Genomic DNA, 27,643 nt, shown 5'->3' on the forward strand with positions numbered 1-27,643 from the left:
CTGGGTCAAGCCTCGAGCCCAAGCCCGGTTACAGTGCGCAGGCGCAGCTTGCAGGCTGCCTGTCATTGCCATAGCAACCAGAGCAGACGTCAACCAGCAACATGGTGAGTGTTTGTGTTGTCGGCTCATCTTTCGGTGCTATTTCGTGTGTTCTTTTGTAGTGAAATGTTCCGACCTTAACTGTAAGCACCTCTCTGATCATGCAGTGGCTTCGTGTGAGACAGTTCTAGTTGACGTCATATGCAACGGTGTTGTCTGTGAGCTAATCTGGGCTAACTGTAATGAGCCAGTTAGCTAGCGTTAACCCGAGATGTTAACCCGAGATGTTAACTCTAACCCTCACCGTGTGTCTAGTGTGGTTTAGGTCTCCTCCTGCTCCAGTAGCAGTGTAGTGTTGGGAGGACGAGGAAGAGTTAGGATGGCTGATCACTCACTGTCTACCTGACTAAACCCTCCACACGAACATGAGAATCAAGCCAATCAACTGCATTAATGCAGCCTCTATTAAAGCCTACAGTAACGTTAAGGTTACAGCTCAGTGACCAGTGTGAGTTTAAAGCACCACTGTCTGTCTCTAGCTGGTCTACACATCTATTGTGTCATCACCATCGTCATCAGTGCAATGCTTCATCAATGTCTACACGTGTTAATACCCATCTTCACATAGAAATAATAACTAAAGAATGTGATCTAATCAAATGTATGAAGTATGTTAGAGGTCCAAACACTGTCCTTCATAGTCCACAAACTGTAGTCTCAATGTTGTGTTAATTAAAAACAACTCATTTAATCCTAATAAGATGTTATTTCAAATGGAAATTGTTTCATATACATATTACTTCACACAATATTACAATAGTTTTTTTGCAAAAACAAGTTTAAGATCACCTTTTCTTCTGAAGTATGTATTGTGTGTCCTTACCATACAGCTTAGTCATTGTGAATTTTGAACTACATTTAAAAAAAGTAACTTAATATTCCTGTTGAACTCCACCAACCCCAACCCTAATTATCTGCAATATTAGCAAAAATGTTGTTTCCACAACATGTCCTTACTGAGGACATTAAACATTAGATTTGCAATATCTGTCATAAAAAACAACATGTTTTATATTTCTTGTGTATGAAGACTGACATCCATGGTTACTGTCTATTTTTTTCAGGGTGTAGAGAAAATCATGAAATCCCCTGTTTTTAAAAACAGTTTTTATATCAATATTGACAATGATGCACAAAGATTGATGAAAATTAATTTCAATGTCTTAAAAATATCATAGAAATCAAAAAAGGATAATGTATAGAATTAACATTATTGTAATGTTGCGGTAAGGACATTTAGTAAGAACAAGTGATGAAAACCATAAAAAATAAACATGTTGCAGATTAAAATCTTAACCACTATATGTCATTTTGTGTACCTGTTTACTGTATATGTATTACATACTCTGATGGTTAAAGTCTAAATTCATAGAGGTTGATTTTTATTTTTTATTTGGGAGAGTCAAAAGTGACTGTAGTTTCAGAAAGACCTCGATATAATGTAGCCTCTCCCTGTCTAAATCAATGTCATGTAATGTCTCTAGGCCAAAGCAACGACTGTTAGAGAAGCACTGGCTAAATGGGTGAGTGGCAGACACAGAATACAGTGCAGTACTGTGTATTATTCATTTGTGTTCATACTAGTATATAGAATTTGTGACTGAAAGTCCATTGTGTAATGGCATGACTGTAGCATAGTTGTAATTGCATCTTTTGATCTGTGTGTGTGGGTGTGTGTGGGTGTGTGTGTGTGTGTGTGTGTGCGTGTGTGTGTGTGTGTGTGTGTGTGTGTGTGGGTGGGTGCGTGTGTGCGTGCGTGTGTGTACAGGAGGAGAAGTCAGGGGAGAAAGTGGGCGAGACTACAGCCATAAAGCTGTATGGTCAGGTTCCTCCTATAGAGAAGATGGATGCTTCTCTCTCCACACTCACCAACTGCGAGTGAGTCCTGTAACGATACAATACCTGTTATTCCAACTAATTATACATAGGTTGATATGTCTAGTATGTTCTACAGCAAGGTAGTATTTAGGAGCTCTTTGAAGGATCTGCTTCTTTTTTTATGATTTTCATTCGTACCTATAGTGAGACAAACTCATGGATGACTTTTTATGTTTCTGCATGCGTTTGAAGGCATGTTAAACCATGATGTCAGCCTAGTTTAGCTCATGTATTGAATGTCTTTGGACTCAAATAGCTGCCCTGTTCAAAGATTCATGTTTTTCCACTGAAAAGTATTTTTTTCATGACACATGAGTGTCTTTAATAGACTGCACATGCCACTTGATCCACTATACAGCTATGAAGTACTGTCTGGTAAAGATACAAATCTGGTGCAAAATGTTTTAAAAGATTTAGTCAATTTCAAAAATATGAATGGAGTGTTGTTGCTCAGGTCTGTCAGCTTCCCTTCTGTGTATTATTTTGCTCTACTTTTTTTACATATGTTAAGGCAAATTTCTCTATTAAAGAAACACTATTATATCCAGGGTTTCAACTAATGAGTATTTGCATTATTTGCATTATCAATCAATTTGTCAATTATTTAGAACAAGCTGACTGATTCAGCTTTAATTTGATCAAAGTTCCTGCTTATATGCACCATGGCAGTGAAACTGTGCAGCTTGTTTTTGTCCTGAAATGACAGGAAATGATTTGTTAGGAAAATGTGTAAGGCAGTGCACAAAGTACTCATCTCTCAGCCTTGGAGTAGGGATGCACTGATATCAATACTGGATCAGATATCGGGCCGATACAGACTCAAATAGCTGGATCAGATATCGGTGACAATGGGGCCGATCTATTCAATTCAATTCTATGTTTATATTACTTTATACACTACATTACATAATGGAATTTGAAGTTATGTTTAACCAATTTGTTGCTGCATTAAAAAGGTTTACACTTGAATTGTAATTACTCTTTTGTTTATGATTTTTTACCGAGTTGCTGGTTCAGGATTTATTATTTTAATAACAAATAACAATTCAGTACATTTATATCTATGTATTTATTTGTTACATTTTGTTTTACCTCGTTAAGTACCTTGTTAATACAAAGATGTTTTTCTTTAGTTCCCATCATAGATCACACTGATATCACACAATCAGCAACAGCACAATTGACAGAATAAATCCACACACTGAATGAGTGAAACATATCAGATCACGGTCAAATCAAATGATAAGTTTGATTCTAATGCCTCTAATGTGCATAACCATTTACAGACACCACTTAGGCACATTCATTAATAACTATAAAACTGCAGATGAGAGATAACTCCAAACAGGTTACTGACTTGTCAGGGCATGAACAGAAGTTTCAGTCACAGATCAGTACTGTAAGTAGCAGAGCAGCGAATGCAGCGATGGTGTTTAGTCACCAATGTTTTAAACCACCCTTCAAATAACCAGGTTATTGTATTGTATCCTCCACAGGAAGCTCTCTCTGTCCACAAACTGCATTGAAAAGATAACCAATCTCAATGGCCTGAGTGAGTACTGGCTGCATAAATATACATACAAACACACACTAATCACTGATGGAAGTGTGTTGTAATGTGATGTTGTGTTGTGTTCTTCCAGAGAACCTGAGGATATTGTCATTAGGAAGAAATAACATCAAGGTCCTCACTGGGCTGGTAAGTTACAAACTGTATGGAACAGAATTAACAGCAACTAGTGTTTTATTTGTTCCCTCTTTTCCTTCCTTCTTGATTTGTCTTTTTTTCCTTCTTTCTTGACAAAGTTTTTATCACTTTTTCAGAAGTAGTTACACATGCTAAAAACATACTTTGAATGTACATTATTTTGTATCAATTGTGTCTCTGTGTGTTTGTGTGTGTGCAGGATGCAGTAGGGGACACATTAGAAGAGTTGTGGATCTCCTACAATTTGATAGAGAAACTGAAGGGAATCCAATCCTTGAGGAAACTCAAAGTCTTGTACATGTCCAACAACCTGGTCAAAGAATGGGGTAAGCTACATTCATATAAATAATCAACACGTATTGAAATTGAAATAGACATAGCTAGTAAGATTGTGTGAAACTACTATGTTGTGTTTATTTGTGGTTTTATGGAACATTTATGAGGCTAAGTGATCTGTTTAAAAGAAAATGTTTAATACTGAAAACTTTGGCTGCATTTTCTGCTGGAAACACTTTACCCTCTTCATATTTAATCTGAACTGAATCTGTCACACAGTGGGCCTCATGCAGGAAGCGATATACGAAAAAATGTTAACAGTAGTAATCTAGGCCTATGTCTGCTCAATATGCCGCCCAGCCCCTCTGTGTGCCTTGAAATTATGGCCCCCTCTTGTTCTGATGCGTTCAGTGCTCCATCTATCTATTTAGTCTTATCTTATCTAAGTTCTTTTTCTCTCAAATTCTTTATTGGAGTTTCACACGACACAACACCTGCCTGATAGTGTTTAGGGGGCGTTACCTATGCTAATACATGGCCTTATGTAGTGTTTAGGGGGCGTTGCCTATGCTAATACATGGCCTTATGTAGTGTTTAGGGGGCGTTGCCTATGCTAACACATGGCCTTATGTAGTGTTTAAGGGGCGTTGCCTATGCTAACACATGGCCTTATGTAGTGTTTAGGGGGCGTTACCTATGCTAACACATGGCCTTATGTAGTGTTAAGGGGACGTTACCTATGCTAACACATGGCCTTATGTAGTGTTTAAGGGGCGTTGCCTATGCTAACACATGGCCTTATGTAGTGTTTAGGGGGCGTTGCCTATGCTAACACATGGCCTTATGTAGTGTTTAAGGGGCGTTGCCTATGCTAACACATGGCCTTATGTAGTGTTTAGGGGGCGTTGCCTATGCTAATACATGGCCTTAATATAGTGTTTAGGGGGCGTTACCTATGCTAATACATGGCCTTATGTAGTGTTTAGGGGGCGTTGCCTATGCTAACACATGGCCTTATGTAGTGTTTAGGGGGCGTTGCCTATGCTAACACATGGCCTTATGTAGTGTTTAAGGGGCGTTGCCTATGCTAACACATGGCCTTAATATAGTGTTTAGGGGGCGTTACCTATGCTAATACATGGCCTTATGTAGTGTTTAGGGGGCGTTGCCTATGCTAACACATGGCCTTATGTAGTGTTTAGGGGGCGTTACCTATGCTAACACATGGCCTTATGTAGTGTTTAGGGGGCGTTACCTATGCTAACACATGGCCTTATGTAGTGTTTAGGGGGCGTTACCTATGCTAATACATGGCCTTAATATAGTGTTTAGGGGGCGTTACCTATGCTAATACATGGCCTTATGTAGTGTTTAGGGGGCGTTACCTATGCTAATACATGGCCTTATGTAGTGTTTAGGGGGCGTTACCTATGCTAATACATGGCCTTAATATAGTGTTTAGGGGGCGTTACCTATGCTAATACATGGCCTTAATATAGTGTTTAGGCGGCGTTACCTATGCTAATACATGGCCTGACGTAGTGTTTAAGGGGCGTTACCTATGCTAACACATGGCCTTATGTAGTGTTTAGGGGGCGTTACCTATGCTAATACATGGCCTTATGTAGTGTTTAGGGGGTGTTACCTATGCTAATACATAGCCTTAATATAGTGTTTAGGGGGCGTTACCTATGCTAACACATGGCCTTATGTAGTGTTTAGGGGGCGTTACCTATGTTAACACATGGCCTTATGTAGTGTTTAGGGGGCGTTACCTATGCTAATACATTTCCTTAATATAGTGTTTAGGGGGTGTTACCTATGCTAATACATGGCCTTAATATAGTGTTTAGGCGGCGTTACCTATGCTAACACATGGCCTGACGTAGTGTTTAAGGGGCGTTACCTATGCTAATACATGGCCTTATGTAGTGTTTAGGGGGCGTTACCTATGCTAACACATGGCCTTATGTAGTGTTTAGGGGGCGTTACCTATGTTAACACATGGCCTTATGTAGTGTTTACGGGGCGTTACCTATGCTAATACATGGCCTTAATATAGTGTTTAGGGGACGTTACCTATGCTAATACATGGCCTTAATATAGTGTTTAGGCGGCGTTACCTATGCTAATACATGGCCTTAATATAGTGTTTAGGGGGCGTTACCTATGCTAATACATGGCCTTATGTAGTGTTTAGGGGGCGTTACCTATGCTAACACATGGCCTTATGTAGTGTTTAGGGGGCGTTACCTATGCTAACACATGGCCTTATGTAGTGTTAAGGGGACGTTACCTATGCTAACACATGGCCTTATGTAGTGTTTAAGGGGCGTTGCCTATGCTAACACATGGCCTTATGTAGTGTTTAGGGGGCGTTACCTATGCTAACACATGGCCTTATGTAGTGTTAAGGGGACGTTACCTATGCTAACACATGGCCTTATGTAGTGTTTAAGGGGCGTTGCCTATGCTAACACATGGCCTTATGTAGTGTTTAGGGGGCGTTGCCTATGCTAACACATGGCCTTATGTAGTGTTTAAGGGGCGTTGCCTATGCTAACACATGGCCTTATGTAGTGTTTAGGGGGCGTTACCTATGCTAATACATGGCCTTATGTAGTGTTTAGGGGGCGTTGCCTATGCTAACACATGGCCTTATGTAGTGTTTAGGGGGCGTTGCCTATGCTAACACATGGCCTTATGTAGTGTTTAAGGGGCGTTGCCTATGCTAACACATGGCCTTAATATAGTGTTTAGGGGGCGTTACCTATGCTAATACATGGCCTTATTTAGTGTTTAGGGGGCGTTACCTATACTAATACATAGCCTTAATATAGTGTTTAGGGGGCGTTACCTATGCTAATACATGGCCTTATGTAGTGTTTAGGGGGCGTTGCCTATGCTAACACATGGCCTTATGTAGTGTTTAGGGGGCGTTACCTATGCTAACACATGGCCTTATGTAGTGTTTAGGGGGCGTTACCTATGCTAACACATGGCCTTATGTAGTGTTTAGGGGGCGTTGCCTATGCTAATACATGGCCTTAATATAGTGTTTAGGGGGCGTTACCTATGCTAATACATGGCCTTATGTAGTGTTTAGGGGGCGTTGCCTATGCTAACACATGGCCTTATGTAGTGTTTAGGGGGCGTTACCTATGCTAACACATGGCCTTATGTAGTGTTTAGGGGGCGTTACCTATGCTAACACATGGCCTTATGTAGTGTTTAGGGGGCGTTACCTATGCTAATACATGGCCTTAATATAGTGTTTAGGGGGCGTTACCTATGCTAATACATGGCCTTATGTAGTGTTTAGGGGGCGTTACCTATGCTAACACATGGCCTTATGTAGTGTTTAGGGGGCGTTACCTATGCTAATACATGGCCTTAATATAGTGTTTAGGGGGCGTTACCTATGCTAATACATGGCCTTAATATAGTGTTTAGGCGGCGTTACCTATGCTAATACATGGCCTGACGTAGTGTTTAAGGGGCGTTACCTATGCTAACACATGGCCTTATGTAGTGTTTAGGGGGCGTTACCTATGCTAATACATGGCCTTATGTAGTGTTTAGGGGGTGTTACCTATGCTAATACATAGCCTTAATATAGTGTTTAGGGGGCGTTACCTATGCTAACACATGGTCTTATGTAGTGTTTAGGGGGCGTTACCTATGTTAACACATGGCCTTATGTAGTGTTTAGGGGGCGTTACCTATGCTAATACATTTCCTTAATATAGTGTTTAGGGGGTGTTACCTATGCTAATACATGGCCTTAATATAGTGTTTAGGCGGCGTTACCTATGCTAATACATGGCCTGACGTAGTGTTTAAGGGGCGTTACCTATGCTAACACATGGCCTTATGTAGTGTTTAGGGGGCGTTACCTATGCTAATACATGGCCTTATGTAGTGTTTAGGGGGCGTTACCTATAGATAGATAGATAGATAGATAGATAGATAGATACTTTATTGTCATTGTCATTGAAAACAACGAAAAACAGTTTAGCAGCTCTTTGCAGTGAAAAACAAACATTAAAACATTCAGTCACAAGTAGAACAATAAATAAGTGGATCATCATCATAAAGTGCAAATTATGGTTCAGCAGCTAGTGTCCTCAGCCTTTGGGGGGGGGGGGGGTTCTACACACTTGACAGCCTGTGGGTAAAAGCTGTTTCGTAGTCTGTTGGTGTGTGTTTTAATTGTCCTGTATCTCCTTCCGGAGGGAAGGGGAGCAAACAGTACATGTCCAGGGTGGGTGGGGTCTTTGGAGATACAGCTGGCTTTCTTACAGAGCCGACCAGTGTATAGGTCACTGAGGGGGGGTAATGTGGTCCCAATCACTTTTTCCGCCATCCTCACCACCCGCTGCAGGTCCCTCCTGTTCTCCACTGTGCAGCTAGCAAACCACACAGTGCAGCAGTAGGTCAGGAGGCTCTCAATGGTTGCCCTATAGAAGTTGATCAGCAGGTGTTGAGGAAGGTGAGCCTGTTTCAGCTTCCGGAGGAAGTAGAGTCTCTGCTGGGCCTTCCCCACCTGATGAGAGATGTTTTTGGACCAGGTGAGGTCTGACGAAATGTGGACTCCGAGGTACGTGAAGCAGTCCACCCTCTCCACCTCCTCTCCACGTACGCAGAGGGCAGAGTGCTCCACCCGTCTTGCTCTCCTGAAGTCTATTATCATTTCTTTTGTTTTTGTTGTGTTTAAATCCAGGTTGTTATGGGAACACCATTGTGTCAGATGTTGGATCTCCTCCCTGTAGGCTGTCTCGTTGTTGTTGGTTATCAGTCCTACTACAGCAGTGTCGTCTGCAAATTTGACCATGGTGTTGGTGGGGTGAATAGTTGAGCAGTCATATGTGAAGATGGAGTAGAGAAAAGGACTGAGGACACACCCCTGTGGTGTTCCAGTGCTCAGGTTCAGAGTGGCCGAGGTGTGGTCCCCCATCCTGACACACTGGGGTCTGTTCCTGAGGAAGTCCAGCACCCATGTGCTCAGTGAACTGCCTAAGCCCAAGTTGCTCAATTTTTGAACCAGTTTGTGTGGAATTATTGTGTTGAAAGCAGAACTGAAATCAACAAACAGCATCCTTACATATGTGTTGTTGTGATCCAGGTGTGTAAGGGCTGCGTGAAGAGCTGTTGTGATTGCATCATCCGTCGATCTGTTTGTCCGATAAGCGAACTGGTGTTGGTCAAGATCGGCAGGGATGACAGTTTTAATGTGGGACAGAACTAGTCTCTCGAAACATTTTGTGATAATGGGGGTTAGAGCAACTGGCCGGTAGTCATTCAGGCAGTTCACTTTTGTTTTCTTGGGTACAGGGACGATGGTGGTTTCCTTAAGGCATGTGGGAACAACAGACTGTTCAAGTGAGAGGTTGAAGATGGTTGTAAATACCCCTGTTAGCTGGTCTGCACAGGCCTTAATGATTCGTCCAGAGACCCCATCCGGTCCTGACGCTTTCCTGATGTTGACTCGGCGCAGGACGGATTTGACCTGGTGGTGTTGGAGCTTTATCGGTTGGTCCTTCTCAGTTAGTGCAGGCTGGATGTTGGTTTCCTTGTTTTCCCGGTCGAACCGAGCGAAGAAGTGATTCAGGGTATCAGGAAGAGTGTTGTCTGTGGGACTTGAGGCTGTATAGTTGTTTTTGTAGCCCGTGATGGTTTTTATCCCCTGCCACATGCTCTTGGAGTCATTGTTCTTAAAGTGCTCCTCTATACTAATACATAGCCTTAATATAGTGTTTAGGGGGCGTTACCTATGCTAATACATGGCCTTATGTAGTGTTTAGGGGGCGTTACCTATGTTAACACATGGCCTTATGTAGTGTTTAGGGGGCGTTACCTATGCTAATACATGGCCTTATGTAGTGTTTAGGGGGCGTTACCTATGCTAATACATGGCCTTAATATAGTGTTTAGGCGGCGTTACCTATGCTAACACATGGCCTGACGTAGTGTTTAAGGGGCGTTACCTATGCTAATACATGGCCTTATGTAGTGTTTAGGGGGCGTTACCTATGCTAACACATGGCCTTATGTAGTGTTTAGGGGGCGTTACCTATGCTAACACATGGCCTTATGTAGTGTTTAGGGGGCGTTACCTATGCTAATACATGGCCTTAATATAGTGTTTAGGGGGCGTTACCTATGCTAATACATGGCCTTAATATAGTGTTTAGGCGGCGTTACCTATGTTAATACATGGCCTGATGTAGTGTTTAGGGGGCGTTGCCTATGCTAACACATGGCCTTATGTAGTGTTTAGGGGGCGTTACCTATGCTAACACATGGCCTTATGTAGTGTTTAGGGGGCGTTACCTATGCTAACACATGGCCTTATGTAGTGTTTAGGGGGCGTTACCTATGCTAATACATGGCCTTAATATAGTGTTTAGGGGGCGTTACCTATGCTAATACATGGCCTTAATATAGTGTTTAGGCGGCGTTACCTATGTTAATACATGGCCTGACGTAGTGGTTAAGGGGCGTTACCTATGCTAATACATGGCCTTATGTAGTGTTTAGGGGGCGTTGCCTATGCTAACACATGGCCTTATGTAGTGTTTAGGGGGCGTTGCCTATGCTAACACATGGCCTTATGTAGTGTTTAGGGGGCGTTACCTATGCTAATACATGGCCTTATGTAGTGTTTAGGGGGCGTTGCCTATGCTAACACATGGCCTTATGTAGTGTTTAGGGGGCGTTACCTATGCTAACACATGGCCTTATGTAGTGTTTAGGGGGCGTTACCTATGCTAACACATGGCCTTATGTAGTGTTTAGGGGGCGTTACCTATACTAATACATAGCCTTAATATAGTGTTTAGGGGGCGTTACCTATGCTAATACATGGCCTTATGTAGTGTTTAGGGGGCGTTACCTATGCTAACACATGGCCTTATGTAGTGTTTAGGGGGCGTTACCTATGCTAACACATGGCCTTATGTAGTGTTTAGGGGGCGTTACCTATGCTAACACATGGCCTTATGTAGTGTTTAGGGGGCGTTACCTATGCTAATACATGGCCTTAATATAGTGTTTAGGGGGCGTTACCTATGCTAATACATGGCCTTATGTAGTGTTTAGGGGGCGTTACCTATACTAATACATAGCCTTAATATAGTGTTTAGGGGGCGTTACCTATGCTAATACATGGCCTTATGTAGTGTTTAGGGGGCGTTACCTATGTTAACACATGGCCTTAATATAGTGTTTAGGGGGCGTTACCTATGCTAATACATGGCCTTATGTAGTGTTTAGGGGGCGTTACCTATGCTAATACATGGCCTTATGTAGTGTTTAGGGGGCGTTACCTATGCTAATACATGGCCTTAATATAGTGTTTAGGGGGCGTTACCTATGCTAATACGTGGCCTTAATATAGTGTTTAGGCGGCGTTACCTATGCTAATACATGGCCTTAATATAGTGTTTAGGGGGCGTTACCTATGCTAATACATGGCCTTATGTAGTGTTTAGGGGGCGTTACCTATGCTAATACATGGCCTTATGTAGTGTTTAGGGGGCGTTACCTATGCTAATACATGGCCTTAATATAGTGTTTAGGGGGCGTTACCTATGCTAATACATGACCTTAATATAGTGTTTAGGCGGCGTTACCTATGCTAATACATGGCCTGACGTAGTGTTTAAGGGGCGTTACCTATGCTAACACATGGCCTTATGTAGTGTTTAGGGGGCGTTCCCTATGCTAATACATGGCCTTATGTAGTGTTTATGGGGCGTTACCTATACTAATACATAGCCTTAATATAGTGTTTAGGGGGCGTTACCTATGTTAACACATGGCCTTATGTAGTGTTTAAGGGGCGTTACCTATGCTAATACATGGCCTTATGTAGTGTTTAGGGGGCGTTACCTATGCTAACACATGGCCTTATGTAGTGTTTAGGGGGCGTTACCTATGCTAACACATGGCCTTATGTAGTGTTTAGGAGGCGTTACCTATGCTAATACATGGCCTTAATATAGTGTTTAGGGGGCGTTACCTATGCTAATACATGGCCTTAATATAGTGTTTAGGCGGCGTTACCTATGTTAATACATGGCCTGATGTAGTGTTTAGGGGGCGTTGCCTATGCTAACACATGGCCTTATGTAGTGTTTAGGGGGCGTTGCCTATGCTAACACATGGCCTTATGTAGTGTTTAGGGGGCGTTGTCTATGCTAACACATGACCTTATGTAGTGTTTAGGGGGCGTTGCCTATGCTAACACATGGCCTTATGTAGTGTTTAGGGGGCGTTGCCTATGCTAACACATGGCCTTATGTAGTGTTTAGGGGGCGTTGCCTATGCTAACACATGGCCTTATGTAGTGTTTAGGGGGCGTTGCCTATGCTAACACATGGCCTTATGTAGTGTTTAGGGGACGTTGCCTATGCTAACACATGGCCTTATGTAGTGTTTAGGGGGCGTTACCTATGCTAATACATGCCCTTATGTTTAGGGGGCGTTACCTATGCTAATACATGGCCTTATGTAGTGTTTAGGGGGCGTTACCTATGTTAACACATGGCCTTATGTAGTGTTTAGGGGGCGTTACCTATGCTAATACATGGCCTTAATATAGTGTTTAGGGGGCGTTACCTATGCTAATACATGGCCTTAATATAGTGTTTAGGGGGTGTTACCTATGCTAATACATGGCCTTAATATAGTGTTTAGGCGGCGTTACCTATGCTAACACATGGCCTGACGTAGTGTTTAAGGGGCGTTACCTATGCTAATACATGGCCTTATGTAGTGTTTAGGGGGCGTTACCTATGTTAACACATGGCCTTATGTAGTGTTTAAGGGGCGTTACCTATGCTAATACATGGCCTTATGTAGTGTTTAGGGGGCGTTACCTATGCTAACACATGGCCTTATGTAGTGTTTAGGGGGCGTTACCTATGCTAACACATGGCCTTATGTAGTGTTTAGGGGGCGTTACCTATGCTAATACATGGCCTTAATATAGTGTTTAGGGGGCGTTACCTATGCTAATACATGGCCTTAATATAGTGTTTAGGCGGCGTTACCTATGTTAATACATGGCCTGATGTAGTGTTTAGGGGGCGTTGCCTATGTTAACACATGGCCTTAATATAGTGTTTAGGGGGCGTTACCTATGCTAATACATGGCCTTATGTAGTGTTTAGGGGGCGTTACCTATGCTAATACATGGCCTTATGTAGTGTTTAGGGGGCGTTACCTATGCTAATACATGGCCTTATGTAGTGTTTAGGGGGCGTTACCTATGCTAATACATGGCCTTAATATAGTGTTTAGGGGGCGTTACCTATGCTAATACATGACCTTAATATAGTGTTTAGGCGGCGTTACCTATGCTAATACATGGCCTGACGTAGTGTTTAAGGGGCGTTACCTATGCTAACACATGGCCTTATGTAGTGTTTAGGGGGCGTTCCCTATGCTAATACATGGCCTTATGTAGTGTTTATGGGGCGTTACCTATACTAATACATAGCCTTAATATAGTGTTTAGGGGGCGTTACCTATGTTAACACATGGCCTTATGTAGTGTTTAAGGGGCGTTACCTATGCTAATACATGGCCTTATGTAGTGTTTAGGGGGCGTTACCTATGCTAACACATGGCCTTATGTAGTGTTTAGGGGGCGTTACCTATGCTAACACATGGCCTTATGTAGTGTTTAGGAGGCGTTACCTATGCTAATACATGGCCTTAATATAGTGTTTAGGGGGCGTTACCTATGCTAATACATGGCCTTAATATAGTGTTTAGGCGGCGTTACCTATGTTAATACATGGCCTGATGTAGTGTTTAGGGGGCGTTGCCTATGCTAACACATGGCCTTATGTAGTGTTTAGGGGGCGTTGCCTATGCTAACACATGGCCTTATGTAGTGTTTAGGGGGCGTTGCCTATGCTAACACATGACCTTATGTAGTGTTTAGGGGGCGTTGCCTATGCTAACACATGGCCTTATGTAGTGTTTAGGGGGCGTTGCCTATGCTAACACATGGCCTTATGTAGTGTTTAGGGGGCGTTGCCTATGCTAACACATGGCCTTATGTAGTGTTTAGGGGGCGTTGCCTATGCTAACACATGGCCTTATGTAGTGTTTAGGGGACGTTGCCTATGCTAACACATGGCCTTATGTAGTGTTTAGGGGGCGTTACCTATGCTAATACATGCCCTTATGTTTAGGGGGCGTTACCTATGCTAATACATGGCCTTATGTAGTGTTTAGGGGGCGTTACCTATGTTAACACATGGCCTTATGTAGTGTTTAGGGGGCGTTACCTATGCTAATACATGGCCTTAATATAGTGTTTAGGGGGCGTTACCTATGCTAATACATGGCCTTAATATAGTGTTTAGGGGGTGTTACCTATGCTAATACATGGCCTTAATATAGTGTTTAGGCGGCGTTACCTATGCTAACACATGGCCTGACGTAGTGTTTAAGGGGCGTTACCTATGCTAATACATGGCCTTATGTAGTGTTTAGGGGGCGTTACCTATGTTAACACATGGCCTTATGTAGTGTTTAAGGGGCGTTACCTATGCTAATACATGGCCTTATGTAGTGTTTAGGGGGCGTTACCTATGCTAACACATGGCCTTATGTAGTGTTTAGGGGGCGTTACCTATGCTAACACATGGCCTTATGTAGTGTTTAGGGGGCGTTACCTATGCTAATACATGGCCTTAATATAGTGTTTAGGGGGCGTTACCTATGCTAATACATGGCCTTAATATAGTGTTTAGGCGGCGTTACCTATGTTAATACATGGCCTGATGTAGTGTTTAGGGGGCGTTGCCTATGCTAACACATGGCCTTATGTAGTGTTTAGGGGGCGTTGCCTATGCTAACACATGGCCTTATGTAGTGTTTAGGGGGCGTTGCCTATGCTAACACATGACCTTATGTAGTGTTTAGGGGGCGTTGCCTATGCTAACACATGGCCTTATGTAGTGTTTAGGGGGCGTTGCCTATGCTAACACATGGCCTTATGTAGTGTTTAGGGGGCGTTGCCTATGCTAACACATGGCCTTATGTAGTGTTTAGGGGGCGTTGCCTATGCTAACACATGGCCTTATGTAGTGTTTAGGGGACGTTGCCTATGCTAACACATGGCCTTATGTAGTGTTTAGGGGGCGTTACCTATGCTAATACATGCCCTTATGTTTAGGGGGCGTTACCTATGCTAATACATGGCCTTATGTAGTGTTTAGGGGGCGTTACCTATGTTAACACATGGCCTTATGTAGTGTTTAGGGGGCGTTACCTATGCTAATACATGGCCTTAATATAGTGTTTAGGGGGCGTTACCTATGCTAATACATGGCCTTAATATAGTGTTTAGGGGGTGTTACCTATGCTAATACATGGCCTTAATATAGTGTTTAGGCGGCGTTACCTATGCTAACACATGGCCTGACGTAGTGTTTAAGGGGCGTTACCTATGCTAATACATGGCCTTATGTAGTGTTTAGGGGGCGTTACCTATGCTAACACATGGCCTTATGTAGTGTTTAGGGGGCGTTACCTATGCTAACAAATGGCCTTATGTAGTGTTTAGGGGGCGTTACCTATGCTAATACATGACCTTAATATAGTGTTTAGGGGGCGTTACCTATGCTAATACATGGCCTTAATATAGTGTTTAGGCGGCGTTACCTATGTTAATACATGGCCTGACGTAGTGGTTAAGGGGCGTTACCTATGCTAATACATGGCCTTATGTAGTTTTTAGGGGGCGTTGCCTATGCTAACACATGGCCTTATGTAGTGTTTAGGGGGCGTTGCCTATGCTAACATATGGCCTTATGTAGTGTTTAGGGGGCGTTACCTATGCTAACACATGGCCTTATGTAGTGTTTAGGGGGCGTTACCTATGCTAACAAATGGCCTTATGTAGTGTTTAGGGGGCGTTACCTATGCTAATACATGACCTTAATATAGTGTTTAGGGGGCGTTACCTATGCTAATACATGGCCTTAATATAGTGTTTAGGCGGCGTTACCTATGTTAATACATGGCCTGACGTAGTGGTTAAGGGGCGTTACCTATGCTAATACATGGCCTTATGTAGTTTTTAGGGGGCGTTGCCTATGCTAACACATGGCCTTATGTAGTGTTTAGGGGGCGTTGCCTATGCTAACACATGGCCTTATGTAGTGTTTAGGGGGCGTTGCCTATGCTAACACATGGCCTTATGTAGTGTTTAGGGGGCGTTGCCTATGCTAACACATGGCCTTATGTAGTGTTTAGGGGGCGTTGCCTATGCTAACACATGGCCTTATGTAGTGTTTAGGGGGCGTTGCCTATGCTAACACATGATCTTATGTAGTGTTTAGGGGGCGTTGCCTATGCTAACACATGGCCTTATGTAGTGTTTAGGGGGCGTTACCTATGCTAATACATGGCCTTATGTAGTGTTTAGGGGGCGTTACCTATACTAATACATAGCCTTAATATAGTGTTTAGGGGGCGTTACCTATGCTAATACATGGCCTTATGTAGTGTTTAGGGGGCATTACCTATGTTAACACATGGCCTTATGTAGTGTTTAGGGGGCGTTACCTATGCTAATACATGGCCTTAATATAGTGTTTAGGGGGTGTTACCTATGCTAATACATGGCCTTAATATAGTGTTTAGGCGGCGTTACCTATGCTAACACATGGCCTGACGTAGTGTTTAAGGGGCGTTACCTATGCTAATACATGGCCTTATGTAGTGTTTAGGGGGCGTTACCTATGCTAACACATGGCCTTATGTAGTGTTTAGGGGGCGTTACCTATGCTAACACATGGCCTTATGTAGTGTTTAGGCGGCGTTACCTATGCTAATACATGGCCTTAATATAGTGTTTAGGGGGCGTTACCTATGCTAATACATGGCCTTAATATAGTGTTTAGGGGGCGTTACCTATGCTAATACATGGCCTTATGTAGTGTTTAGGGGGCGTTACCTATGCTAATACATGGCCTTATGTAGTGTTTAGGGGGCGTTACCTATGCTAACACATGGCCTTATGTAGTGTTTAGGGGGCGTTACCTATGCTAACAAATGGCCTTATGTAGTGTTTAGGGGGCGTTACCTATGCTAATACATGGCCTTAATATAGTGTTTAGGCGGCGTTACCTATGTTAATACATGACCTGACGTAGTGGTTAAGGGGCGTTACCTATGCTAATACATGGCCTTATGTAGTGTTTAGGGGGCGTTGCCTATGCTAACACATGGCCTTATGTAGTGTTTAGGGGGCGTTGCCTATGCTAACACATGGCCTTATGTAGTGTTTAGGGGGCGTTGCCTATGCTAACACATGGCCTTATGTAGTGTTTAGGGGGCGTTGCCTATGCTAACACATGGCCTTATGTAGTGTTTAGGGGGCGTTGCCTATGCTAACACATGGCCTTATGTAGTGATTAGGGGGCGTTGCCTATGCTAACACATGACCTTATGTAGTGTTTAGGGGGCGTTGCCTATGCTAACACATGGCCTTATGTAGTGTTTAGGGGGCGTTACCTATGCTAATACATGGCCTTATGTAGTGTTTAGGGGGCGTTACCTATACTAATACATAGCCTTAATATAGTGTTTAGGGGGCGTTACCTATGCTAATACATGGCCTTATGTAGTGTTTAGGGGGCGTTACCTATGTTAACACATGGCCTTATGTAGTGTTTAGGGGGCGTTACCTATGCTAATACATGGCCTTAATATAGTGTTTAGGGGGTGTTACCTATGCTAATACATGGCCTTAATATAGTGTTTAGGCGGCGTTACCTATGCTAACACATGGCCTGACGTAGTGTTTAAGGGGCGTTACCTATGCTAATACATGGCCTTATGTAGTGTTTAGGGGGCGTTACCTATGCTAACACATGGCCTTATGTAGTGTTTAGGGGGCGTTACCTATGCTAACACATGGCCTTATGTAGTGTTTAGGGGGCGTTACCTATGCTAATACATGGCCTTAATATAGTGTTTAGGGGGCGTTACCTATGCTAATACATGGCCTTAATATAGTGTTTAGGGGGCGTTACCTATGCTAACACATGGCCTTATGTAGTGTTTAGGGGGCGTTGCCTATGCTAACACATGGCCTTATGTAGTGTTTAGGGGACGTTGCCTATGCTAACACATGGCCTTATGTAGTGTTTAGGGGGCGTTACCTATGCTAATACATGCCCTTATGTTTAGGGGGCGTTACCTATGCTAATACATGGCCTTATGTAGTGTTTAGGGGGCGTTACCTATGTTAACACATGGCCTTATGTAGTGTTTAGGGGGCGTTACCTATGCTAATACATGGCCTTAATATAGTGTTTAGGGGGCGTTACCTATGCTAATACATGGCCTTAATATAGTGTTTAGGGGGTGTTACCTATGCTAATACATGGCCTTAATATAGTGTTTAGGCGGCGTTACCTATGCTAACACATGGCCTGACGTAGTGTTTAAGGGGCGTTACCTATGCTAATACATGGCCTTATGTAGTGTTTAGGGGGCGTTACCTATGCTAACACATGGCCTTATGTAGTGTTTAGGGGGCGTTACCTATGCTAACAAATGGCCTTATGTAGTGTTTAGGGGGCGTTACCTATGCTAATACATGACCTTAATATAGTGTTTAGGGGGCGTTACCTATGCTAATACATGGCCTTAATATAGTGTTTAGGCGGCGTTACCTATGTTAATACATGGCCTGACGTAGTGGTTAAGGGGCGTTACCTATGCTAATACATGGCCTTATGTAGTTTTTAGGGGGCGTTGCCTATGCTAACACATGGCCTTATGTAGTGTTTAGGGGGCGTTGCCTATGCTAACACATGGCCTTATGTAGTGTTTAGGGGGCGTTACCTATGCTAACACATGGCCTTATGTAGTGTTTAGGGGGCGTTACCTATGCTAACAAATGGCCTTATGTAGTGTTTAGGGGGCGTTACCTATGCTAATACATGACCTTAATATAGTGTTTAGGGGGCGTTACCTATGCTAATACATGGCCTTAATATAGTGTTTAGGCGGCGTTACCTATGTTAATACATGGCCTGACGTAGTGGTTAAGGGGCGTTACCTATGCTAATACATGGCCTTATGTAGTTTTTAGGGGGCGTTGCCTATGCTAACACATGGCCTTATGTAGTGTTTAGGGGGCGTTGCCTATGCTAACACATGGCCTTATGTAGTGTTTAGGGGGCGTTGCCTATGCTAACACATGGCCTTATGTAGTGTTTAGGGGGCGTTGCCTATGCTAACACATGGCCTTATGTAGTGTTTAGGGGGCGTTGCCTATGCTAACACATGGCCTTATGTAGTGTTTAGGGGGCGTTGCCTATGCTAACACATGACCTTATGTAGTGTTTAGGGGGCGTTGCCTATGCTAACACATGGCCTTATGTAGTGTTTAGGGGGCGTTACCTATGCTAATACATGGCCTTATGTAGTGTTTAGGGGGCGTTACCTATACTAATACATAGCCTTAATATAGTGTTTAGGGGGCGTTACCTATGCTAATACATGGCCTTATGTAGTGTTTAGGGGGCATTACCTATGTTAACACATGGCCTTATGTAGTGTTTAGGGGGCGTTGCCTATGCTAACACATGGCCTTATGTAGTGATTAGGGGGCGTTGCCTATGCTAACACATGACCTTATGTAGTGTTTAGGGGGCGTTGCCTATGCTAACACATGGCCTTATGTAGTGTTTAGGGGGCGTTACCTATGCTAATACATGGCCTTATGTAGTGTTTAGGGGGCGTTACCTATACTAATACATAGCCTTAATATAGTGTTTAGGGGGCGTTACCTATGCTAATACATGGCTTTATGTAGTGTTTAGGGGGCGTTACCTATGTTAACACATGGCCTTATGTAGTGTTTAGGGGGCGTTACCTATGCTAATACATGGCCTTAATATAGTGTTTAGGGGGTGTTACCTATGCTAATACATGGCCTTAATATAGTGTTTAGGCGGCGTTACCTATGCTAACACATGGCCTGACGTAGTGTTTAAGGGGCGTTACCTATGCTAATACATGGCCTTATGTAGTGTTTAGGGGGCGTTACCTATGCTAACACATGGCCTTATGTAGTGTTTAGGGGGCGTTACCTATGCTAACACATGGCCTTATGTAGTGTTTAGGGGGCGTTACCTATGCTAATACATGGCCTTAATATAGTGTTTAGGGGGCGTTACCTATGCTAATACATGGCCTTAATATAGTGTTTAGGGGGCGTTACCTATGCTAACACATGGCCTTATGTAGTGTTTAGGGGGCGTTACCTATGCTAACAAATGGCCTTATGTAGTGTTTAGGGGGCGTTACCTATGCTAATACATGGCCTTAATATAGTGTTTAGGGGGCGTTACCTATGCTAATACATGGCCTTAATATAGTGTTTAGGCGGCGTTACCTATGTTAATACATGGCCTGACGTAGTGGTTAAGGGGCGTTACCTATGCTAATACATGGCCTTATGTAGTTTTTAGGGGGCGTTGCCTATGCTAACACATGGCCTTATGTAGTGTTTAGGGGGCGTTGCCTATGCTAACACATGGCCTTATGTAGTGTTTAGGGGGCGTTGCCTATGCTAACACATGGCCTTATGTAGTGTTTAGGGGGCGTTGCCTATGCTAACACATGGCCTTATGTAGTGTTTAGGGGGCGTTGCCTATGCTAACACATGGCCTTATGTAGTGTTTAGGGGGCGTTGCCTATGCTAACACATGACCTTATGTAGTGTTTAGGGGGCGTTGCCTATGCTAACACATGGCCTTATGTAGTGTTTAGGGGGCGTTACCTATGCTAATACATGGCCTTATGTAGTGTTTAGGGGGCGTTACCTATACTAATACATAGCCTTAATATAGTGTTTAGGGGGCGTTACCTATGCTAATACATGGCCTTATGTAGTGTTTAGGGGGCGTTACCTATGTTAACACATGGCCTTATGTAGTGTTTAGGGGGCGTTACCTATGCTAATACATGGCCTTAATATAGTGTTTAGGGGGTGTTACCTATGCTAATACATGGCCTTAATATAGTGTTTAGGCGGCGTTACCTATGCTAACACATGGCCTGACGTAGTGTTTAAGGGGCGTTACCTATGCTAATACATGGCCTTATGTAGTGTTTAGGGGGCGTTACCTATGCTAACACATGGCCTTATGTAGTGTTTAGGGGGCGTTACCTATGCTAACACATGGCCTTATGTAGTGTTTAGGGGGCGTTACCTATGCTAATACATGGCCTTAATATAGTGTTTAGGGGGCGTTACCTATGCTAATACATGGCCTTAATATAGTGTTTAGGGGGCGTTACCTATGCTAATACATGGCCTTATGTAGTGTTTAGGGGGCGTTACCTATGCTAATACATGGCCTTATGTAGTGTTTAGGGGGCGTTACCTATGCTAACACATGGCCTTATGTAGTGTTTAGGGGGCGTTACCTATGCTAACAAATGGCCTTATGTAGTGTTTAGGGGGCGTTACCTATGCTAATACATGGCCTTAAGATAGTGTTTAGGCGGCGTTACCTATGTTAATACATGGCCTGACGTAGTGGTTAAGGGGCGTTACCTATGCTAATACATGGCCTTATGTAGTGTTTAGGGGGCGTTGCCTATGCTAACACATGGCCTTATGTAGTGTTTAGGGGGCGTTGCCTATGCTAACACATGGCCTTATGTAGTGTTTAGGGGGCGTTGCCTATGCTAACACATGGCCTTATGTAGTGTTTAGGGGGCGTTGCCTATGCTAACACATGGCCTTATGTAGTGTTTAGGGGGCGTTGCCTATGCTAATACATGGCCTTATGTAGTGATTAGGGGGCGTTGCCTATGCTAACACATGACCTTATGTAGTGTTTAGGGGGCGTTGCCTATGCTAACACATGGCCTTATGTAGTGTTTAGGGGGCGTTACCTATGCTAATACATGGCCTTATGTAGTGTTTAGGGGGCGTTACCTATACTAATACATAGCCTTAATATAGTGTTTAGGGGGCGTTACCTATGCTAATACATGGCCTTATGTAGTGTTTAGGGGGCGTTACCTATGTTAACACATGGCCTTATGTAGTGTTTAGGGGGCGTTACCTATGCTAATACATGGCCTTAATATAGTGTTTAGGGGGTGTTACCTATGCTAATACATGGCCTTAATATAGTGTTTAGGCGGCGTTACCTATGCTAACACATGGCCTGACGTAGTGTTTAAGGGGCGTTACCTATGCTAATACATGGCCTTATGTAGTGTTTAGGGGGCGTTACCTATGCTAACACATGGCCTTATGTAGTGTTTAGGGGGCGTTACCTATGCTAACACATGGCCTTATGTAGTGTATAGGGGGCGTTACCTATGCTAATACATGGCCTTAATATAGTGTTTAGGGGGCGTTACCTATGCTAATACATGGCCTTAATATAGTGTTTAGGCGGCGTTACCTATGCTAATACATGGCCTTATGTAGTGTTTAGGGGGCGTTACCTATGTTAACACATGGCCTTAATATAGTGTTTAGGGGGCGTTACCTATGCTAATACATGGCCTTATGTAGTGTTTAGGGGGCGTTACCTATGCTAATACATGGCCTTATGTAGTGTTTAGGGGGCGTTACCTTTGCTAATACATGGCCTTAATATAGTGTTTAGGGGGTGTTACCTATGCTAATACATGGCCTTAATATAGTGTTTAGGCGGCGTTACCTATGCTAACACATGGCCTGACGTAGTGTTTAAGGGGCGTTACCTATGCTAATACATGGCCTTATGTAATGTTTAGGGGGCGTTACCTATGCTAACACATGGCCTTATGTAGTGTTTAGGGGGCGTTACCTATGCTAACACATGGCCTTATGTAGTGTTTAGGGGGCGTTACCTATGCTAATACATGGCCTTAATATAGTGTTTAGGGGGCGTTACCTATGCTAATACATGGCCTTAATATAGTGTTTAGGCGGCGTTACCTATGTTAATACATGGCCTGACGTAGTGGTTAAGGGGCGTTACCTATGCTAATACATGGCCTTATGTAGTGTTTTGGGGGCGTTGCCTATGCTAACACATGGCCTTATGTAGTGTTTAGGGGGCGTTGCCTATGCTAACACATGGCCTTATGTAGTGTTTAGGGGGCGTTGCCTATGCTAACACATGGCCTTATGTAGTGTTTAGGGGGCGTTGCCTATGCTAACACATGGCATTATGTAGTGTTTAGGGGGCGTTGCCTATGCTAACACATGGCCTTATGTAGTGTTTAGGGGGCGTTGCCTATGCTAACACATGACCTTATGTAGTGTTTAGGGGGCGTTGCCTATGCTAACACATGGCCTTATGTAGTGTTTAGGGGGCGTTGCCTATGCTAACACATGGCCTTATGTAGTGTTTAGGGGGCGTTGCCTATGCTAACACATGGCCTTATGTAGTGTTTAGGGGGCGTTGCCTATGCTAACACATGGCCTTATGTAGTGTTTAGGGGGCGTTGCCTATGCTAACACATGGCCTTATGTAGTGTTTAGGGGACGTTGCCTATGCTAACACATGGCCTTATGTAGTGTTTAGGGGGCGTTACCTATGCTAATACATGCCCTTATGTTTAGGGGGCGTTACCTATGCTAATACATGGCCTTATGTAGTGTTTAGGGGGCGTTACCTATGTTAACACATGGCCTTATGTAGTGTTTAGGGGGCGTTACCTATGCTAATACATGGCCTTAATATAGTGTTTAGGGGGCGTTACCTATGCTAATACATGGCCTTAATATAGTGTTTAGGCGGCGTTACCTATGTTAATACATGGCCTGACGTAGTGGTTAAGGGGTGTTACCTATGCTAATACATGGCCTTATGTAGTGTTTATGGGGCGTTACCTATGCTAATACATGGCCTTATGTAGTGTTTAGGGGGCGTTACCTATGCTAATACATGACCTTATGTTTAGGGGGCGTTACCTATGCTAATACATGGCCTTATGTATTATGTTTGGATGGTTAAGAATGTTTGGCACATCTAGAGTTGACTTGTCTTATTTTTTCTCTTGACAGAAAATAAGAGAAATTTAAGAGAAATCTTCTGCATGAGGCCCAATGTTAAAAGCTTAATTAAGGCCAGTAAAGGTTTCTAACTTCTTAGCAATGGTCTCTTTAGTAATTCATATTTTTCAAAGTTAATGTGCTGTTGGTGTTGAAGACCTCAATGTGTCACTCTGAGATCACTCTAGTTTGGTATATGATGTCTTTTCTGTGTTGTGTAGGAGAGTTTGTGAGGCTAGCTGAGCTGCCATGCCTCGTAGACCTGGTGTTTGTTGGAAACCCTCTGGAGGAGAAGCAGTCGGCTGAGGGAACCTGGATGGATGAAGCCTCTAAAAGACTACCGAATCTGAAGAAACTAGATGGTAAGAGTGTTTCAGCAGCAATGTGTGTACGAACCACTACCTATATTCTATATTCCTACTGCTATTGTCATCCCTTGACAGTATAGACATTGCTGGATACCAATAGGGAGGCAAAGTCCCACCATGGGACGTTATTTTGGAAAAAATATGTACAGTCATCAACGGCAAGAGACAAATAATTTTTTATCCCGTTTGAATTGCTCCATGAATCACACATATGATGTTTGTCAGTTTGAAAGATAATTTTGCAAGTCAAGAAAGTCTCAGTTTGTCGTAGTATCATTTAGTTTAGTGTAAAACCGCTCAGTGAACTACATCTCTCGTTCCACACACAGATGAACCGTTATCTGACCTGATGTGTTTTATCAGTGACTCCTGGTCTTTTTATCAGACAGGAAGAGAAAGAAGGATCAGACCCGTTGCTGATGTGAGTTCATCCCAGTAGGAAACACACAGACATCGTAGCTTCAGAGAGAGAGACGTCACTACCACACTGTTGGATGTGTCGTCTTTCTAACGACGTATTTTCACAGTCTGATACTTCAACAGTTTTACAACAAACTGAGACTTTCTTGACTTGCAAAATGATCTTTTACATTGACAAACATCAGATGTGTGATTCATGGAGCAATTTAAATGGGATCAAAAATTATTATTTGTCTCTCGCCGTTGAATATCGTTCAGTTTTTTTTTCCGAAATAATGTCCACCGGAAGGGGCAGGACTTCGCCTCTCTATAACCGATAACTATCATACCCATGAGATTCCAGAGTATGTTAAAAAGAATTGTGGTAACACTTTACTGTAATTACTCTGTTATTTTCAATTCCAATTTTCCCCATTATTATTACCAAATTACATATTTCTTTCCGGGAAACTAATAAATTAGACACTAACTTGGCAAGAAACTGTACAACTAATGGAGGGAAATTACAGACCTGTAAATGTTACAAAAATGGCTCTGTGAAGTGTAAAGGAGAAACCATTAAAAACAATGACTAACTTTTACATTGTCAGTTACAAGACAAGACGTCCTGCCCCTTCCGGTGGACCTTATTTCGGGAAAAATATGAACGGTAGTCAACGGCAAGAGACCAATATTTTTTTGATCCCATTTAAATTGCGCCATGAATCACACATATGATGTTTGTCAATGTAAAAGATAATTTTGCAAGTCAAGAAAGTCTCAGTTTGTTGTAAAACTGTTGAAGTATCATACTGTGAAAATACGTCATTAGAAAGACGACACATCCTACAGTGTGGTAGTGACGTCTCTCTCTCTCTGAAGCTACGATGTCTGTGTGTTTCCTACTGAGATGAACTGACATCAGCAACGGGTCTGATCTAACGTTTCATCTGTGTGGAATATAGCTAAGTTAGCTACTAGTGTTGGTGACGTATATTGTGCGAGACGAGAGATGTAGTTCACTGAGCGGTTTCACATTAAACTAAATGATACTATGACGAACTGAGACTTTCTTGACTTCCAAAATTATCTTTTAAATTGACAAATATCATATGTATAATACATGGCGCCATTCAAACGGGATCATTCAAATATTTGTCTCTCTCCTTTGACTACCGTACATATTTTTTCCGAAATAAGGTCCCATGGGGTCCCCCGGAAGGGGAAGGACTTCGCCTCTCGATAGCAATAAGTTGTTTCTTTGAAGTTCTGATTGGAGATCTCTTTTCCTGTTGTTTCCAGGAACCCTGGTCATCAAACAGGAAGAGGATGAAGGAGATGGAGAGAGCTGAGAAGCATGACTACTCTATATGCAAAACTACAACCCCCTTCTTGAAGAGTCTTCCCTTTTTAAGTTTTCTATGGTTTGTCATGGTGCTTTTCTTTATATAAAATGTTTTTTTTACAGCAGCATAGACTTTGTTGTAGGTGGACAAGCACAAGATGACCAACACTGGGGGCTTGGGACCAGAAAGAGGTTTTGATGAGACCTTAGTGGAAATACATGATAAGCACATTTCCTAATGCAACAGCATTCTGATTTTTTTTATGAAGGATATTGACACTAATACTATTTTATTTTTTTAAACTGAGAACGAACTGTGGGAATTGGTTGTACAGTACTATTTATGGGCCAAAACACTTTTTAGATTGTCCTGGATTTTATATGCCTCTTTATGTTCCTCTAGCAAGAACTAAAGCACAGTAGCACACACTAACTAGTGAGCAGAGACATTTGTACGGACGAGATGTTGCTCCATGCTGCTGGACCTTCTCTAGCCTAATAGGAGTTAGCTGTAAATACCTAACACCATCCTCCCTCCATATCATCAACATGGAATATTAGCTGTACTATGCTACATTTACATCATATTGGACTAAGCAGTGGAGCAACTGATAGTGAGAAAAAGTGACTTAGAGTGATACATTTTAGTGTCAACCACAAATGAAAATCCAGCAAATAGTTGCATCTTGCCGTGGTACATAAACAGCACACTGTAGTTGTTATCAACATTCAGGAATACGCTGAAATCCGGGTCTATTACCAAACTCTGACTTCTCAGGTAGTAAGCAGTAGTAGCATTAAAATAGGAGGTTAAGTTAGTGTTTACCATCCTACTCATGGGACATGAAGGGACAGTCTCCAGCTACGTTGCAACAGCCTTTGGGCAGGACTGATAGCTGAGAGGGAAAACTTGCATGACCAAAATGCATCTGCAGCTGTGTTTGGCTCTGTGTTTGATGTCATGTCTAAACTTTTTGAATTTTTTGAAGGGCAGAAACTAGTCTACTGTATTTTACTGTCAGTTTTGGATCCATAAATTCCACTTTGTTCTTGTTCTTTAAGATGTGATACCAGGGTTAATGCATGTAGCATGTTCTCATTTAATTACATTACATATTGTCTGTGCAAAATGATTGTCATGTTTTAAATAATTTAGGCATGTTTGTACATACAATTGTGATGTGTTTATGTTTTTTTTTAATGATTTTGATATTTGAAATAAATACTATTCAAGTATATCAGTTGAAGCTTGTCTCTCGAATCTTGGTAATATATGATAATATAGTATAGAATAATTTAGTAGTTGGACTAATGGTTACAAACAGGAGGATTTTTTTTATAATTCAAACCAGTAGGTTATGTGATTGGCATATTTTGTCTCTATGAGTTGTCCCTGTTCAACTAAAAGTTAAAGAAATAATCTTATCATTTGAGTATGTGAAAAGAGAATGTATTTTTTTTCAATAGACTTTATTTTTAATTTGTGAACAATGCAAAGATCAATTAAACTGATACAT

At 42.6% G+C, this 27,643-nt stretch overlaps 1 protein-coding gene across 1 annotated transcript; it reads left to right on the plus strand.

Moving 5' to 3' along the window:
- On the plus strand, positions 1-27,373 carry dnal1 (dynein, axonemal, light chain 1). Its single transcript, XM_074660972.1, has 8 exons — positions 1-104; positions 1,584-1,622; positions 1,868-1,977; positions 3,474-3,529; positions 3,621-3,676; positions 3,885-4,011; positions 24,236-24,376; positions 26,084-27,373. The coding sequence occupies exons 1-8, from the start codon at positions 102-104 to the stop codon at positions 26,131-26,133; spliced, it is 582 nt and encodes a 193-aa protein (XP_074517073.1). The 5' UTR covers positions 1-101; the 3' UTR covers positions 26,134-27,373.
- Positions 27,374-27,643: the final 270 nt, after the last annotated feature.

Source organism: Sebastes fasciatus, chromosome 15 (assembly GCF_043250625.1).
Source record: "Sebastes fasciatus isolate fSebFas1 chromosome 15, fSebFas1.pri, whole genome shotgun sequence".
NCBI classification, from domain to species: Eukaryota; Metazoa; Chordata; class Actinopteri; order Perciformes; family Sebastidae; genus Sebastes; species Sebastes fasciatus.